The sequence below is a fragment of the Phascolarctos cinereus genome, unplaced genomic scaffold (genome assembly GCF_003287225.1).
Source record: "Phascolarctos cinereus isolate Bilbo 61053 unplaced genomic scaffold, phaCin_HiC Scaffold_4;HRSCAF=312, whole genome shotgun sequence".
Classification (NCBI taxonomy): domain Eukaryota; kingdom Metazoa; phylum Chordata; class Mammalia; order Diprotodontia; family Phascolarctidae; genus Phascolarctos; species Phascolarctos cinereus.
This window is the reverse complement of record NW_027555847.1, coordinates 54,634,188-54,650,910: the sequence shown is the minus strand read 5'-3', so window position 1 is coordinate 54,650,910 and position 16,723 is coordinate 54,634,188. Positions and strand designations below refer to the sequence as shown.

General features: G+C 41.7%; 1 protein-coding gene across 4 annotated transcripts in view; it reads left to right on the top strand.

Annotated features, from left to right (window-relative positions):
- Positions 1-16,723, top strand: part of VGLL4 (vestigial like family member 4) — a 186,168-nt gene that overhangs the window by 136,640 nt on the left and 32,805 nt on the right. Inside the window, exon 1 of one of the 4 annotated variants that reach the window (XM_020981064.2) lies at positions 14,706-14,811. The exons of the other annotated variants lie outside the window; for them this stretch is intronic. Within the exon in view, the coding sequence (XP_020836723.1) occupies positions 14,798-14,811 (14 nt within the window). The 5' untranslated portion in view covers positions 14,706-14,797. Of the gene's footprint in view, positions 1-14,705; positions 14,812-16,723 lie in introns of those variants that run through there. 4 annotated transcript variants of the gene reach the window in all.

Genomic DNA, 16,723 nt, shown 5'->3' with positions numbered 1-16,723 from the left:
ATCTCTACCTATATTTGAGAAGTAATTTCCACTGTACTATATTCTGACTCTGTGCTGTCTTCCCAGCATACACACTCCTTGGAAAGAGAGAGAAATGCTTTACATATTTCCTGGGCCAGGAGACATGGAGCCAGCTGCTCAGCAGAGTCTGGTCTGACAACTGTGTGGGCACCAGTTGTTATCAGACTTTATTTGTGTGGCCACGTTCAATCCCTGGCAATCCATCTGCAAAAGATAAAAGGGGTGGCGTCTTCTATGAAGCTCTCAAGGTGCCTTCTTGCTATCCAACCTGGCCTTTCTCCCTGCCGTGTCAAGGAGGGGGAAGACGGGCAGAGAGACAGATTGAGAGCTAATTGTTTTGTAATTAATCCACATGCTGTTCTTCCCCAGTTCTTGTTTCTGGGAATGCTTCTATTTCTGGCAGCAATCTGAGGCGAGGAGAGTTCCCCTCTTTCCTTCCTCACTGGAGGAAGTGATCCTGAGCACTTGAGCAATCAGAGGTAGCTTGATAAGTAGAGCCTGCTGCCCTGGCTCCGGCAGCCTGCTGCATTCCACACATTCCACCCCGCTTTGGCCTGTTGTGTTCAGTCATAAGACACTGACGGAGGTATTTATCTTCAAATAAATCGCTGTGGTGTTAGTCAGAGGCTGAGCCTGCAGTCTGTAGCTTTGGAATTTGCTACAAATCAGGAATCCGGGACCGAGGCAATGCAAAACAATGGAATCTCACAAGTGGAGAGGAGGGGGGAGATCTTGTCTGTTTAACTCTTTAGAGTCCTTTGTTCTTTGGGTCGAATAATACGTGTTCCTTCACAGCCAGTGGCATAGTGGAAGGCCTTGAACTTGATGTCCAGACCTGGGTGCAAGCTCTACTCCCTGCCGCCTGTATGACCATGAGCAAGTTAATGAAACTTTATAAGCCTCAGTTTCCTCATCTGTAGAATGAGGGGGTCCCAGAGGTCCCCTCTTGATTTCTGACGACTCCAGATTGTGTTTCTCTGATCCCTTTAACACTCAAAGGCAGCGTTTGTGAAATCGTTTTGTCATTTTTTGGGGGGGAGGGGTTGGAAAGTAATTTCACGATTTCTGTGTTGACTTGAAATGTCGCCAACCATTGTGTCAATCATAGTACTTTACTGAGCAGGAATTCTGAGATGACAGAGTTGGAAGGACTAAATTTCATATCCTTTGGCGTCATATTGAGATAGTTGAAAACCAAAAATAGCATCACCATACACCAGTCGTCTCGTGGCAGATCTATGAGTAGCTCGGCAAAGGGTGAGGAATAATCTTGTGAAATAGACCCTCAGGTCTCAAAGATTTGCCCTCGAGCTTTACGAGGGGTTCTACTTTAATATTTAATTGACCTGTATCATCTGTTATCTTTTCCTTCTTTTAGCTCATGATTAATGTTAAGGATGTTTCTTAATGCTCTGCTCATGCTTTATAAAAACTTAGTGTAGTTTTCATGGGCAAAGATGAAGGACGTATTATCTCGCAGTGCCTTTCTGTAGTGGCATTTAGTAAATACAGTTGTTTGCTTTGATAAAAGGTTTTTTTTAATTGAAAGCTGCAGTGTAGTCCCTTAAAACAAAGGTTTTCTGTAATGACTTACAGACCTCCTTTCTCTTCTTCTGGAGCAGAATTATATTGATGTTGATAGTATACTATATTTAATCTCTATAGGAGTTCATAAAAATATGCTTTTGTTTTTATGCTCTTAAGTCTAAGAACTTGTAATAAAATGTGTTTTGTTTATTTTATCATTTACAAAATCATAATAAATCTGGGGAAGAAGCAGTGTTCAAAAACAGATTTGGCAGCTAGCTCAGAGGTTTCAAAGATATATGGTTTGGCTGCATTTCATGAAAACAATTGTATTTAGATAACTTTCCAAACTTAGATCGAGGATCTGGCTTTGTGGAGCACAGAGTAGGAGGCTGCAGAGAGGGTTATTAAATTTCATTGGATTTTATGCTGGAGAAGATGGTACCTCTGAGCAACAAACCTTGAACAGGGCTCTTATTCCCATCCCTGCTCATTTATCCTCTGGATAGATTTCCCCATCCATACAATGCCCATGAGGAATTTTTTTCCCCACCAAAAGGGAAATTTAGTGTGTACATAAAGCCTTTGACTGGCAAAAAGTACAGTAAGAACAATTTTAAAGGGTGGTTCTTGGGTGGGGGTGGGGAGCAGAGAAGAGTAAAATCAACCAGATTCTCCCAAGTGTGATCTGTAGATCTCTAATAGTTTGTGAGGGTTCTCTGGTTTTACAGATTTTCTTTTGCAGTGTAGCAACTACTACTACCGCTACTACTACTACTACTACTACTACTACTACTACTACTACTACTACTACTACTACTACAATAATGTTGCTATTCTTTCTCAGACCAATTAATGACTCACTTCTTATATGTCTCCTTGAAATGATCTCTAGTCTAATCATTAATTTTGAGGAGCCAGTGGTAAATGGAATAGCTGATCTGGGTGGTATCATATGGGTTTCTTTTAAAGATCAAACATACCTGAATATGGGGTCAGATCCTATTTTCCAACTAGCTTGAATCTTTGCTTTTTCAATCATTTGTTATAATAAGTTTTATGGAAGCCTTTTGCTTTTATGTGGCAGTCATTTCTGGAAATAGTAGCTCCCCTAGCCCCAAACCTTCCCTGACATTGAATCCTTTCTTATAACTAAGAAAAATAATTAAGCAAAACCACCTGATAGAGAGGCCATGTCCTAAAAAGACACAGAAAAGCTCTCTGGAGTTCTCTGGCCCAGTGTCTGAGCTTATAGTTATCATTTCTCCCTGGGAGAAAAGAACTGTGGTAGACTGAAGAGTTAATGTATTATCTTGAATTAAGAAGTTTACTCCTTACTCCCCAATTGAAATAGACCCAATGATACAGTTAAAAGGAAATTCTAAAGGTCATGTGAAATTACTAGGATTTTTTTTTAAGGAAAATGTGGAATCTATTTATGAATTTGATATGGCTGTAAATTAGGAATGGTAGCTCCCTTTACCCTGAGAAATTGCAAGCCTTAAAAGTGATGTATTTGGTGATCTCCAGAGTTCAGATTCTGAAGGGACTCTAAGGATTTATGTAAAGTATTTCCTTTACCCCCATTCCCTGACACACATAATCCATTTAATCAGGCTCTTTTTTGCTTAGTAAAAAGGCTAAGTGTTTTTGTGTCAATAAGAAATTTTAAGTAGCTAGAATAGGTGACTCAAACCAAGTTGACATGGTGAAAAGAATATGCCAAAAGAATGTTTGTTTTAAGAGACTTCTGGACTGGCTGACAGGTGGAATTTGATGGGGAGTCTTCTGAGCTGAAGAGTTTTGGGTACAGTAGATTACACTCCAAACTGAAGTAGTTTTCACTGGTTTAAGTATGTATTTGTAATTGGGATATGGAGTTGCCCTATTACATCTATCAGTCTTGGAGGTTGGGCACAAATTTACAATTCCTAGCAACTGAAATTTCTTAACATGCTGTCTATATTTGAAGATAATGCTAATAATCCTTCATCCAGAGCACATGGAGGGTTTTTCTGTCCTCCAGGAGTAGAGATGAGTACTCATTTAGTACACACTCCTTAGCTAAATGGAACTTGTTACCAGTGATATTTACTGGGGAGGCAAATAGAGTAAGCCATATCTGTGGCCATGGAATAGAGCAGAACTCACCCCATGTCGTAACCAGCTGAGCTGACCATTTCTGATAGACTTTGATGACCAAGGAAGGATTGAACAAAAGAAGACACTTCCTTGTCCGGCTGGTCAGACTGCTTTGGGGGTGAAATATATCAACTGACGCTTTCTTGGTGACCATAGTCATCTCTTTGGAGTTTTCCCCAAAGTTCACTGAAAATTAGACTTCAATGATCATGTGACACAATGAATTCTTAATTATTCAGGAGTGACTTCCAGTTTCTGGATAATTCCTTTGCTGTTCTTCGTCTTTTTCCTAGATTTTAGTCATTTGCTGAAGGCACAAAATAGGGAGAGAAAAATGAAAAACAAATAATTTTGTCACTTTTAAACATTGGGGAAACAATGGAAATAGTCACTTTCCTCCCAGTGCCCTAAAGCAACTCTCTAAGACTATAATTACTCAATCAACGAGCATTTATTAGGAATTTAAGTTTCAGGCCCTGTTCTAAGCACTCTAGAGACAGAAAGTGAACCACAAAGAGTTTGTGCCCTAACAGGGGAGACTGTGAGTGTGTGTGTGTGTGTGTGTGTGTGTGTGTGTGTGTGTGTGTGTGTGTAAGAAAATACATAATATGTAGAAATGGAATAAAAATTGTTTAGGAAAGGAGCTCACCAAGGGAAGAAGAGAAGAATGTTGGCTTCATGGTGCTTGAGCTCAAAGTCTCCAAAGAAACCAAGGATTCTGATTATCCACTTAAATTGGGAAGAGGACACTCTTCAGATTTCCTTTACCAGTGAAATCACACATCGAGGTTCCCAAAATTCACTAGACAACATTAGGTTTGGGGTAAATATAAATTTACAATCATGTTATGTCATAAGCCAGTGAAAATATTGGTTTGTCAATAGTGAAGAGCAGGGAAGAATGGAAGAATCTTAGGCTGGCTATTTAATCGTTAGTAAATGCCTTTAGGGAGTTGAGCACTCACTAAGGACATGCAACCTTGAATAGGCTTTAAAAACAGAATTTTCTTGTGGGAATGAGCTCTAGATGCTTTTCTATTCTTCATAGTCTGGGAAGGACTGCTTATTATATTGAAACTAAGATCATGATTAACATATTGATAGAGACTCATTGTGGCCTTGGTTGGAAAATTTTTAAATTGAGTACTTGCTTGAAAAGTGTTTGAACCTGTCACAACTTTTTTTTTCCAGTTTTCCAACCCAATTTGATTTCCCTAAATAGTATGCTTTCTTTCACCTCCTCCTCCTTTCCTTCCCTCCTCCTCCCAAGCCCCCACCCCTACCCTAGTTCTCTGGTTCAAATTGGGAAAAGTTTAGTTTAGATGGAGGTGGAATCTCTACCTTCCCACCTCACTTTAAAATACCTTAAAAACCATATTTATAGCTTTAATTATAGTATCCCTATGTGACCAGTTTATTCAGGAACAGATATAATATTAAATTAACATTTTCTTCTGATTTTTCCCGTGGTTTCAAGGATATTTTACTTTCCTAATTAGTGTTGTAAACTTTACTTTTAATAATTGCCCTGTATCAGAAAAGTAAAATCTAAAAATGGTTTTGTTACAAGACTAGTTATGGTTCCATCAGCCTAGCAAGGATTATATAATATCAGCTATGATGAAAATGTAGCTAATTTTTGGGGCTGATGTTGTTTTCTCTTTATGGTCACCCTCTGTAATGGAAAAGCATCTGTCTCTATATATAGAGATGGAAGTGTGAGGCTGATCAAGTGTTGTACCTTTAAATAAAGGTCCCAGGCCTGACCTATGTTGTGTGGGTCTCTTGTTTGTCAGGCAGGAGGCATTTTCTCATTTTCACAGTTCAGCTGAAAACAAAGACCTCCTTATCCTTGCAGGGAGCTGTGCTCTTAAGAGCTGACATCAGCTTTTTCCCAGCAGGCATCATTTCTGCCTTAAGAGTCCTCCCAGGGAGCTTGGAAAGCTGGATAGCCATTTCTTCTCCTGGAGCACTCTTTGCCAAACAACACACACAATAAGCAAATGCCAAGGGTGCCAAGAGTCAAAGATGAGGGCAGAAAAAAAGGGAATGAAGCTCGTTTATCGGCCGTGTACCTGGGGCTTCCAAGAGTCACCTGATTGTTTCACAAGAGACCCTTCAGCCTTTATTGGCTGGAATTTTATTTTGAACTTTACTAAAGTGAGTGGGGGGAAGAACAATGAAAAATTCCAGCCTTTTAAGTAATAAGAAACACCCACTAAAGAACAGTGTTGTTATCTGAGAGCCTGCTAGTGAGCACACATAAAATAGCATTTTTAAAAAGGACTTTACAAGAACTGGAAAAGGACAAGTCTGTTCTGCTAAGAGATTCCGGATGAGACCCAGTGCACTTATTCTGGGATTTGAGAAGGGAAGGACATGTTTATCTTCTGAAATGTGGGCCCCTTTGTGTCCCTGCTCCTCTGTTTGCTGTCCCTCTTCCTTGGATCGCTTATGTTTGTTTCCAGTAGACGTGAAGATGCCACACTCCTGGGGCAGCAAATTGCAGCTGTTTCTGCACAAGTCATGGGATTAATCTCACTTTTGCTTTCGTGACCTCCGAAGGCCTCTTATTTGTTACACCATGGAGCCCCTCAGTGCTCAGAGTGCACCCAAGTGCCATTACCTTCAGGAGAGCAGAGCAATGGAGGAGCTGCAGAGAGGGAAGCCAAAGTCTTGATGATTAAAAAAAAAACCCCAACAACTCTCTCTCTCTCCTTTTTTTTTTTTAAGGCTTATTGCCTCAATGCGGAGAGAAATTCATAGAATTATATTTTGAATGATAGGATTTTGTGGGGAAAGTTTTTTTGTTTTTGTTTTTAAAACAATCTGTACCAGGCACATTGTTCCCATCACAAAGAGAAAACAAGGGTATGGAAGGGAGGGTTTGGTTTGTGTCCTTGGTTGGTACTTTGCTTTTGCTGCATTGTCTTGTTTTTTTTTTTTAATCAAAATACACCCAAACTCCCCCAACCAAAAAAAAAAAAGGTTCATCAGTTTGAAGTTTCTTGCTAGTGTGTCTCCAAAGCACAACTGAAGACCTTTATGATACAGTAATGTACTGGATCTGGCAGTAGCTGTCAGCTCTGCCAAAGAGGGGATCCTGATTCTGGACCACAGCCTCCAAGTCTGACAGTCTTAAGTGTACTACCAAGTAGAAGGAATCAAATCCTGTTGTCGTCCTCTGCTTGAACTCCCCTCCTCCTTACCTTCCCATCGCTGGAACCATTTAAGAATGATATTGATGGATTGGAATAGGGACTCCGTGAAATTGAGTTCCAGGAGCTGGCTGGGTTGCTTGGTAAGCCAGTATCAGGGTGCGAGGTTTGTTCAAGCCACTCAGAAGTGAGAGGGTATTCTTCCCACAGTTTATCATGGCTGTTTTTAACATGATTGGGTGGTGCTGAGACATTTCCTCCACTTGCTGGTGAATAAGGCACCTTGGCTGTATCTTTGACTTAAGCTGCCATTCCCAGTGAAGGAATGACCTAGTGTAAAACTGACAACAAAGAAAATTGGGATATGCCCCTGGAAGTTGGAGAGATAGGACATCTCAAAATTGAATTTATGCAACCTCTTGTTTTGCTGTTTTTTCCCCTTTAGTTAAATGAGTCATATACACACATACATATGGCATGTACATATACATATACATACATTATATACGGGACATTAGACATACATCTTTTTTAAACTATATAAGTATATACATTTATTTAATAGTTAATTTCCCCAATTACATGTAAAAACAGTTTTTAACATTTGTTCTATTTAAAATTTTGAGTTCTATATTCTCTTCCTGAGAAGGCAAGCTATTTTATATAGGTTATATATGTGCAGCCATGCAAAACATATTTCCATATTAGTCAAGACATAAAACTTTTAAGAGAGTGTAAGGTCCTGGAGGGCAGAAACTGTTTTATTTTTGTCTTTGTAACACCAACCCTTAACTCAGTGCTTGGCACTTAGGCATTTAATAAGTGCTTTGGTCTCATTCATTCTTTTTTTTCAGTTGTCTGACTCTTTGTGACTCCATTTGGGGGTTTTCTTGGCAAAAATACTAGAGTGGTTTGCCGTTTCCTTCTGCAGCTCATTTTAAAGAAGAGGAAACTGGGGGCAGCTAGGTGGTGCAGTGGATAGAGATCTGGCCCTGAAGTCAGGAGGACCTGAGTTCAAATGCGTTCTTAGACCAAACACTTGACACTTACTAGCTGTGTGACCCTGGGCAAGTCACTTAACCCCCATTGCCAAAAAAAAAAAGAGGCAAACAGGGTTAAGTGATTCGCCCAGCATCATCCAATTACTAAGTGTCTGAGGGCAGATTTGAACTTGGGAAGATGAGTCATCCGGATTCCAGGCACTCTGTCTATCCATTGTGCCACCTAATTGTTCCTACTAAGTGCTTGCTGAATGATGATTAAAGGAAAGATGAAACAGGATTCAAGTAAACAAAATATAAATGAAGCTCTTGGATGATTCAGTTTCATATCCCAGAGAAGTGGAATGACTTCCCAAGGTTAAGTAGCCAGTAGGAGGCAAGATTCAAATCCAGGTGGTCCAGTGGCAAGAACAGTGGGTTTGCAGTGAGAGGATCTAGGTTCAAATGCCAGCTCTCTCTGTCACCTTGGGGAGGTTACTTCACCCTCTGGGCCTTTGTTTCCTCCTCTGTAAAATGAGATTGGAGAGGACTGCATGACCTTCAAAGTCCTTTCCAGCTTTCCATCTGGGATTGTGGACCGCTCTGCGGAAGCCAAGCCTAGGTGCTGTTCTAGGTTGCCTCTCAAGAAGGCTTATTCCCTCTCTGTTGGTTTCCTTGTGAAACTGCTGCTTGCTCTTAGTAATTAATAATGTAATTAACTGATGATTTCAGGCCATTGAAGATCCTTTCCACAGACGTGAAGCTGGTTCAGTCTGGAGCCAGGAGTTTGTCTTTCTTTACATTCTATTGCCTTGGTGCCCACGTCCCATCTTTATTGCCCTGCTTCTCTTAGAAATTCAGCCCTGCTTCTTAAGAATTACATGTTCTTCCCTGGGCCTGCCACCTGGGACCCAGCCTGTCCTTTACCAGCTCCTGCTTCTCCCTGCTTCTTTCGTGCTAGCCTTTGCGTTAGGAAGGAAGATGGAGCGGGAGATGCCACTTATCTTTGAGCTTCAGAGATTAGGGTCAGGCATCTACTATGTGCCAGGTACTGTGCTTAGCCCTGGGCAATATAAAAACAAACAACAAACCCTACCCTCCTAGATCTTACATTCTAATGGGGGAGGGTGCATGTAGATAACCAGGTACACACAAGATTTGTGAAATACAGAGCAGATAAAAGGTCATCTTTGAGGGGAAGACACTAGCAGGTGGGAGAACAGGGAGAGGCTGCCTTCAGAAGGTGGGATTTGAGCTGGGGCTTGAAGGAAGCCAGGGAAGCTAATGGGGAAGTAAGGAGGGAGAGCATTCCAGGCATAGGGGACAGATAGTGCAAAGATACAAGAGGAGATGGAGTGTGGCTGGAGCATACAGTGTGTAGAGGAGAGGATTAGAAAGGTAGGAAGGGGCCATGTTATGAATTTAGAGAGGACTTGGTATATTGGAGACAGTGGCCAGAAATACCTGGGTTAGGGTCCCAATTCTTGCAATCTCCCTGGATTTTCCTGGGCAGATTACTAAATACTTAATAAGTTTCTTTTTGCCTTTGATTTGTAATGAGAAAATAAATATTTATTTGCCTAAAATCTTAATGAAGAATCCTGGATAAATGGTTCAATTTTACGTAGGAAGTCTTAAGTCTATTTGTAAGAACGTTACTAAATGGGGAAAATTATTTAGGCTTTTCAAGACTATAGGAATGTTTTCTATTTATTTATTCACGCATCTATTTATTTTTCATTCATTTATGTTACATTTTGTTATATATACACATATGTGTATGTATATATGTATGTATGTGTGTATATGTATGTATGTCTGTATATATGTATGTATGTATGTATTTGGAGAGAGAGAGAGAGAGAAAGAACACCATACAATACATACTTCCATATAACAGTTCTTTCTCTGGAGGTGGATAGCGTTTTCCCTCATAAATCTTTGTATTTGATAGGAATGATCACATTACTCAGAATTGTTTAGGACTGTTGGCTTATACTTTTAAGAAGGCTAAGTAAACCTCTGTCTCTCTTTATTAATCTTTTCTTTTCTACTGGAACTTTTCCATCTTCCCCAAGCATGATGAGGTCTTCTATATTCTCAAAAACAAAACCAAAAATCCTTACAGTCAAGCTTACATACAAATCTTCATCTCTTGAAGGTCTTTTTCTTTGTCCAGGTTCTAATTCCAATGCCACTTCCTCCAGGAAGTCTTTCCCACCTGAATGTGATCTCTTCTGCCTCAAAAGTTTTCAAAGGAGGGGGCAGCTAGGTGGTGCAGCGGATAGAGTACCGGCCCTGGATTCAGAAGGACCTGAGTTCAAATCTGTCCTCAAGACACATAATACTAGCAGTGTGACCCCTGGGCAAGTCACTTAACCCCCATTGCCCAACCAAAACAACAACAACAAGGACTTTATCTGGATCTCCCCTTTACCACTGCTACACGTGATCTCATGTAATACCTCACATCATGCTTATTTCTGCACATAGTGTATACTCACACAGAGAAGCACCATTAGACTGTAAGGTCCTTGAAGGCATGACCTGAAATGTATTTCTCTCCCCCAGACACTAAGCATAGGGCCTTACTTTTATGTCGTGACTTCTCATTAATAAATATAAGAGGGGCAGCTAGGTAGTGCAGGGGATACAGCTCCAGTCTTGGAGTCAGGAGGATCTGAGTTCAAATGTGACCTCAGACACATGATACTCACTAGCTATGTGACCCTGGGTAAGTCACTTAACCCCAATTGCCTAGGGAAAAAAAATAAGATAAGACCTTTGCCTTGAAGTGTCTCCTGTCCTATTCAGAACCTTTGGGGTTTCTCAGTTAGACTCTCATTCCTTGTATTTGAATGCCATAATGAAAAATGCCCTGAGGACCAAAGGGGAAGAAAAGATATCTCACAGGCTGTGGGACTCTCTCACTGGGGCAGGTCAGAGTATGGCTTAACAAACAGGCCAGTAATGGTCATTTCAGGGCTGTCAGGCAGATACCCTAGAGGCATTTCAACTCTACTGATAGAATATGACAGCTGGAATGAAACATGAAGTATTAGCTAATGGTTATATGGGAAGGTTTGCAGAGCACTTCACATACTTTTTATCTCATCTGACCCTTACAACAATCATGTGAAGCAGGTTGCTGTTATTGTCCCCATTTTACAGATGGGGAAACTGAGTCTGGGACCGCTTAAGTGACGTACACAGTGACACAGGCAGTAAGTATCTGAGAAAGGATTTGAATTCGAATCTTCCTGACTCTGAGTGAGGCACTCTATTTACTCTGCCTCTTAGGGTTGCCTTATAAGATCAGTATATGCTAAGTGGACAAGTGTGAGTAGGCTATACATCTTAGAGGAGTTCAGAGGACGTCAAAGAGATCATCAAGGGTTTGGGTGGACCTGGGACGTGCTTCAAAGACCCCTTTTGCTCTCTGATCTTTTTTCCCTCCCTCCTCCAAAGGAAAACCAGGGCAGAGATAGAGGCTTGGGAGCCCTGGTCAGGATAGGACTCTCTTTTGTTGGATTGGCAACTGTTGGTTTGGGAATTCAGGGCAAGATTTAGCTCTTTCTTGCTCACCGTCACCACCAAATATTCCCATTTGTCAGGTCTGACTTACAGTGTAGGCTTCCTGTATGTTCCTAGGGTGTACTAGATGTGTAAGGGAGCCTTTTTGATGGGGAATTGGGTTGAAGAAAGGGCACACTGAAGAGAGAAAGATGTTAAGAAGATGCAGCATAACCCTGTTTGTTTTCTGTTTTATTGAATATATAGCTCTCCACCTATTCTGGAAAGCAGTTAGGAATTATGCTAAGAAAATGACTAAAAGTGTTCATACCCTTTGACCCAGAGACCATACCTTTTTTTTTTTTTGCTAGGCAGTGAGGTTGCGTGACTTGCCCAGGGTCACACAGAAGTGACTGAGGCTGGATTTGAACTCTGGTCTTCCTAACTCTAAGGTGGGTGCTCTATCCACTGCACCACCTAGCTGCCCCAGAGACCACACCTTTTGACTGTTAGGCACATACCTCAAGGATGCCAATTATTAAGAAAAAAGCTCCATATATACCAAAATGTTTGTAGCAGCAAGGAGCTAGAAATAAAGTAATGCCCATCAATTGGGGGGGTGAGGTCATGGCTATGGGTATAGAACAGCACATAGGTGTAAGATGTTTTTGATGTGTGTTTAGTTTTCCCAGAACTGGTCTCCCTCTTCTTTTTTTTTTCTTTGTTATGGCTTTCTGAGAGAGGAAGGAGGGAGGAACACAAAGGGAAATACATGAGATCTAGAAATAAAATATTAAGTTATTTTTAAAAATAAATCTTACCAACACAAAAAATTAAGCAAATAGGAAAATAAACACATTTGGAAAATTGTTTAGGTTATGTATTCAGGTGTGTGATGGAATAATTATGTGATGAAAAGTGTAAGTTCAGAAATAGGGGGAAAAAAGAAGGGAGGAAAAATCATTGTGTTAAGAGCTACACTGCTGGAGAAGAAATAGAATTGAAGTGGAATAATTGGCATTTGATACCTTAGGCAACTGTAAATGCCGTAGAGATGGAAGTAAACTTTATTTTGGCCAGGCTGTAAAATAACCTGTGTAAAAACCCTGATAAAACCAAATCGTTTTTTCATGCACTTAACCATTACTCAGTCTACCTTATTTTCTTCTTATCCTTTTTCCTTCTCTTCCCATTCCAAGAGTATGTTTTTAGTCCATATTTTTTTTCACCAAGATAGACCTGTTCTATCAAAGCCCATAAAACAGAACCAAATCCTGTTAGACCAATGTCCTGAGAGAGCCTCCGTTTATTTCCTGCTCTCAGTTTTATTACTTGTCAGTAATTCATTTGAAGCTCAGCTGCAATCCCTTAGAGATAAAAGTTTTATTTTAGCTCCTGTGGCTGTGACTATTCTCAGTTCTGACTGAGCATTTGATGCACAATAAGATTCTCTTTAAAATCATGGAAACTAATTTAAAAATATCTTAATAGGTACAGCTTTTTAGGAGGGAAGTGAAGTATCTGTGACCCACACTGCGAATATATCTTAAAGGGTTTTTGCACACAAAAGACTCATAGTAAATGTTTGCTGAATGAATGAATGAAGGTTGATCAAAACTGAAGAAAGTTTTAAAGTATTTTTATTATTAGCCTGATGTCACATGCTGGGGTAATAGAACGCAAAAGGAAAATATTGATCAGTCCTTGGCAATTTTTGACCAGGTTTGATGAGATCTTATGTGTCTGTGTACATGTGTATGTGTGCTAGTAAAAGGTTGAACAGCCATTACATGGTATTAGGTGGGGGAAGAGCACCTTATGTAAAACTGAAATATTATTTGGATTATTGAATTGTCCATTTTTGACAGGAACTAGCTGCCACTAACCTTGGTCAAGTGGCTTAACCACTATGGATGTCAATTTCTTTTTCTGAAAAAATGAGGGTGTTATCTTTTAAGTGACCTCTAAGGTCTTCCTTCCAGTTCTGATTTTCTGTGATTCTCCTCAAACTGACCATTACTAAGGGAGCTTGTTGAATCTGACTACTCTGATTTGGCTTGCCAAAATTAGGGAACACCATGGCTTGTGAGATCATCTCTATCCCTCCCCTCCCCCCTTTGTTGTCAAGGACATTTTCCACTGTAGCTCTAAATGCTGTAGGAGCCTGGGTCCAATTCAGAAACTAGCGAAAACTAGAATGAATTTAGAAACATTCCCTTGTTGTGTCCCATAAGCAAGCTCTGAAACAAAAGTTTAAAGTCACAGCTCTCATTTAACCATTTTACCAGATGTTTCCTGAGGTTTGACAGATGTACCATTTACTAGAAAGTTGCACTCTGGAGATTTTGAGTGTTATGGACACCGTTGCTATAGACAGTGCCTCTGTAAGGGCAGGATTTGGAATATAACCTTAGCTTCAATTTAGGATTGAAAACGTGTTTCTCTACTATCCTTAGGGTTTCTTTTATTGTCTTTATTGAAGAGTAACCGAAACAGAGATCAACCATAACTCACTCCTCTATACTGTTGCCTTTTAAATGGTATTGATTCCCTAAACCAAATGGGCCTAGATACACCATCCCTCCTTAGCTTTGCAGAGGCTACTTTGCCGGTGAAAGAAATGCATCGGTGGATAGATGCGTATTTTAACGTAGGCTCCTAGTCAGGGAAGGCTTGGCGAAGCTGCAGATGTGTACATAAATAGCGAAAGCCAGAGGAGGTCGATTCTGTGAGAGACCTGTGGACTTGGTGTGCCAATAGCCAGGATTTCTCTTTAACAAAATAGCTGGAATTTCTCTTTTGCTGGAAGAGGAGGGGAGGGCCCTGGGAAAGGCTGGTGGGGACTCCCGTGCTTGGGGGGAGGGTAGGCTGCCCTCCACGTTCCTGTTGCTTCCTCCAAAACACAAGTATAGGCCGAACTGCAGCCCGGGCGCAGGAAGGGGGCTTTTTGCCCTGCCTCCCCCTCCAGCATCCAGGCCGGGAACCCCCGGGCTTCTCCCGAGGGCCCCAGGCAGCGTGCACCCCCAGACCCCCCCTCCCCCGAGCGCGGCAGGGGTTTTATTGTTAGAGGTTTCGGAAAAGCTGCCCCAGAAACAAAGAAAGTGGGCAGGAATGCCCTCTTGTAAAATGGCACCACCATTGTGGCCTTGCGGACTCTAAATGAAGCGGCCTAGAATTGGTCCAGCTCTCCAGGGCCGAAGGTGGAGCTGCGCTGTGCGCGGCCGGCCGGTGGGCGGCCGGGCAGGCGGGCGGCGGGGCGGAGGGGCCAGGGCCGGGGCCGAGGCCGGGGCGGGCAAGCGGGGCCGGGGCTGGGCAGCGGGGCCGGGCAGCCGGGACTTTTATTTTGACGGGCCCGCGGCCTCCCCAGCCTTTCTGTGCAGGAGACGGCTTGCCAAGTTTGTGAGGCCCAAGGCTTTCTTGTGGGAGGACGCTGGGCTGTCTTCATGCTCTTTGGCAATGATTAAAGTGAGGTTAGTACCCAAACCCCCTTTCATTTCATTCCCTTAGCCTTGCTTTTTCAAACCAGATGGCAGCCTTGTATTTCCAGCTGCAATTAATTTAAACGATGAGGCAGCAAGTGCTGTGAAAGGAGTCAGGCGATTAGTTTGTTAGCCAGGAGGGAGAGCGCTGCTTGCTCTCCCTCCATCCATGCATCGCCTCCTGGCTGCCTAGCTGCATGCACCTTGGCTCCATCATCAGATCCATGTCCGAGATGCCAGGCTTTCATCCCCAGCAGGCAGGACGGCGGAGGGCGGGGGGGGGGGAAGAGAGGGGGCTTCCCCTCCCCTCCTCTTCCCTCCGCTGCCCTCCCTCCTTTCCCCTCTCTTGCACTTGGGGCTGGATTGCCAGCGTCTGTGGACTGACAGCCCTTATGACTTGCAAGGGTTAATGCCCACTGAGTAATTGTTTCCTTAATGAATTGGGAGTAACAAAGTTTCAGGTGATGGCTGACATGTTACTGCCAGGCCAGGCTATCATGTGACTGTCCCTAGACAATGGGGCATAGTTTTCAAGTGGTGGCTGATTTGGGGGAGAACAATGTGCTTTTTTTCTCCGCTCCTTCCAGCTGCCAGGACTTCCTCCTAAAGGGGTATGTTTTAAGTCGAGTATTTATTCTTAAAGAAAATTACAAGGGGGCATAAAAGCACTTGGCCACAATTGAAGTCTCAAGGTTCTGACCTCAGTTATTCGACCACTTCCCTCAGTGGAAATTTTATTTCTCTGTAGTTGCCTCAGACTGTAGGCTCAATTAGAGATAGAGAGATCTTTCACATTTAATGGAAAATGAATGCTTTTTGTCGGCCTGCAACTTAGAAAGTAACTTCCTAGCATGGAGCTCTCAAACTAATTTTTTTTTCTTCTTGTGGGGAGAGAAAACTGAATTTCAAATGGATGTGAAGTAATTGACTACGTGCTTTTGAACACTGGGTGTCAGTGAACACACACATGCCTGTACACATAGGTGCAATTGAATTTTAGGGTTTTTTTTTCTTTCATCATTTGAGAAACATTTTTTTGGCTCAAGTTGAGCCAGTGAAAGGATGCCTATTTAACATTAACCTATTTCGGATGAATTTAATTTTGAAAGTCTCAGGGTGAAAACAAGAACTCAAGAATGTTTGCTTTGCTAGGCTTGAAAGTAGCTCACTGTTACCAGGAAATGGCAAACCACTCCAGTATCTTTGCCAAGAAAAACTCCATGGACAGTATTGGGGTGACATGGCTTTTGGGGTCACAAAGAGTAGGACACGACTGGACAAAAACAATGTGTCAGATTCAGAGTGTGTGATGATGAATTGAGTAAGCTAAGCTGAAGAGAGAACACATTTTTTTGTTTTTATTTAATTTTGTTTTATTGTCCTTCGATGATAGGATTTTGAGGCCAAAGTGACTCATTGATAATCTAGTTTAATCCTTTTATCAAACTGAAGTCTCTCGGTGAATTGCCTTTCTCAAGGTCACAAAGAGGGCCAAAGGTAGATCGTAGGATTCAACTCCCAAGTCTTATAATTCCAAGTTCAGTGTTCTTTTCACAACTCCGTGATGCCTTTCATTTTACTCTAAGTTTAAAATTATATTCAGGAGCATTTTCCAGATGAAAACATTTGGACTGTTCTTGTCAAAAGCTGAATATTGATATGGACATCTTTTTTGGAACTGATGGTTTGGTTTTCTATGGTAAGGAAGGGTAGAAGGGGAATAAAGTCTGTTACAGTTCATCAGAAACTGATTTTCTTCAATAATTTCAACTTTCCTCTCCACCAATGATTTGCCAAAGCAGCTAAGAAGGAAGGAAATGAACTGATTTTGGCCTTGGAGACCTTTTTGTTTCCCTCTGCTGTGAGGAAGATGCTGTCCAAAAGGCAAGCAGCCGGGAGGAAG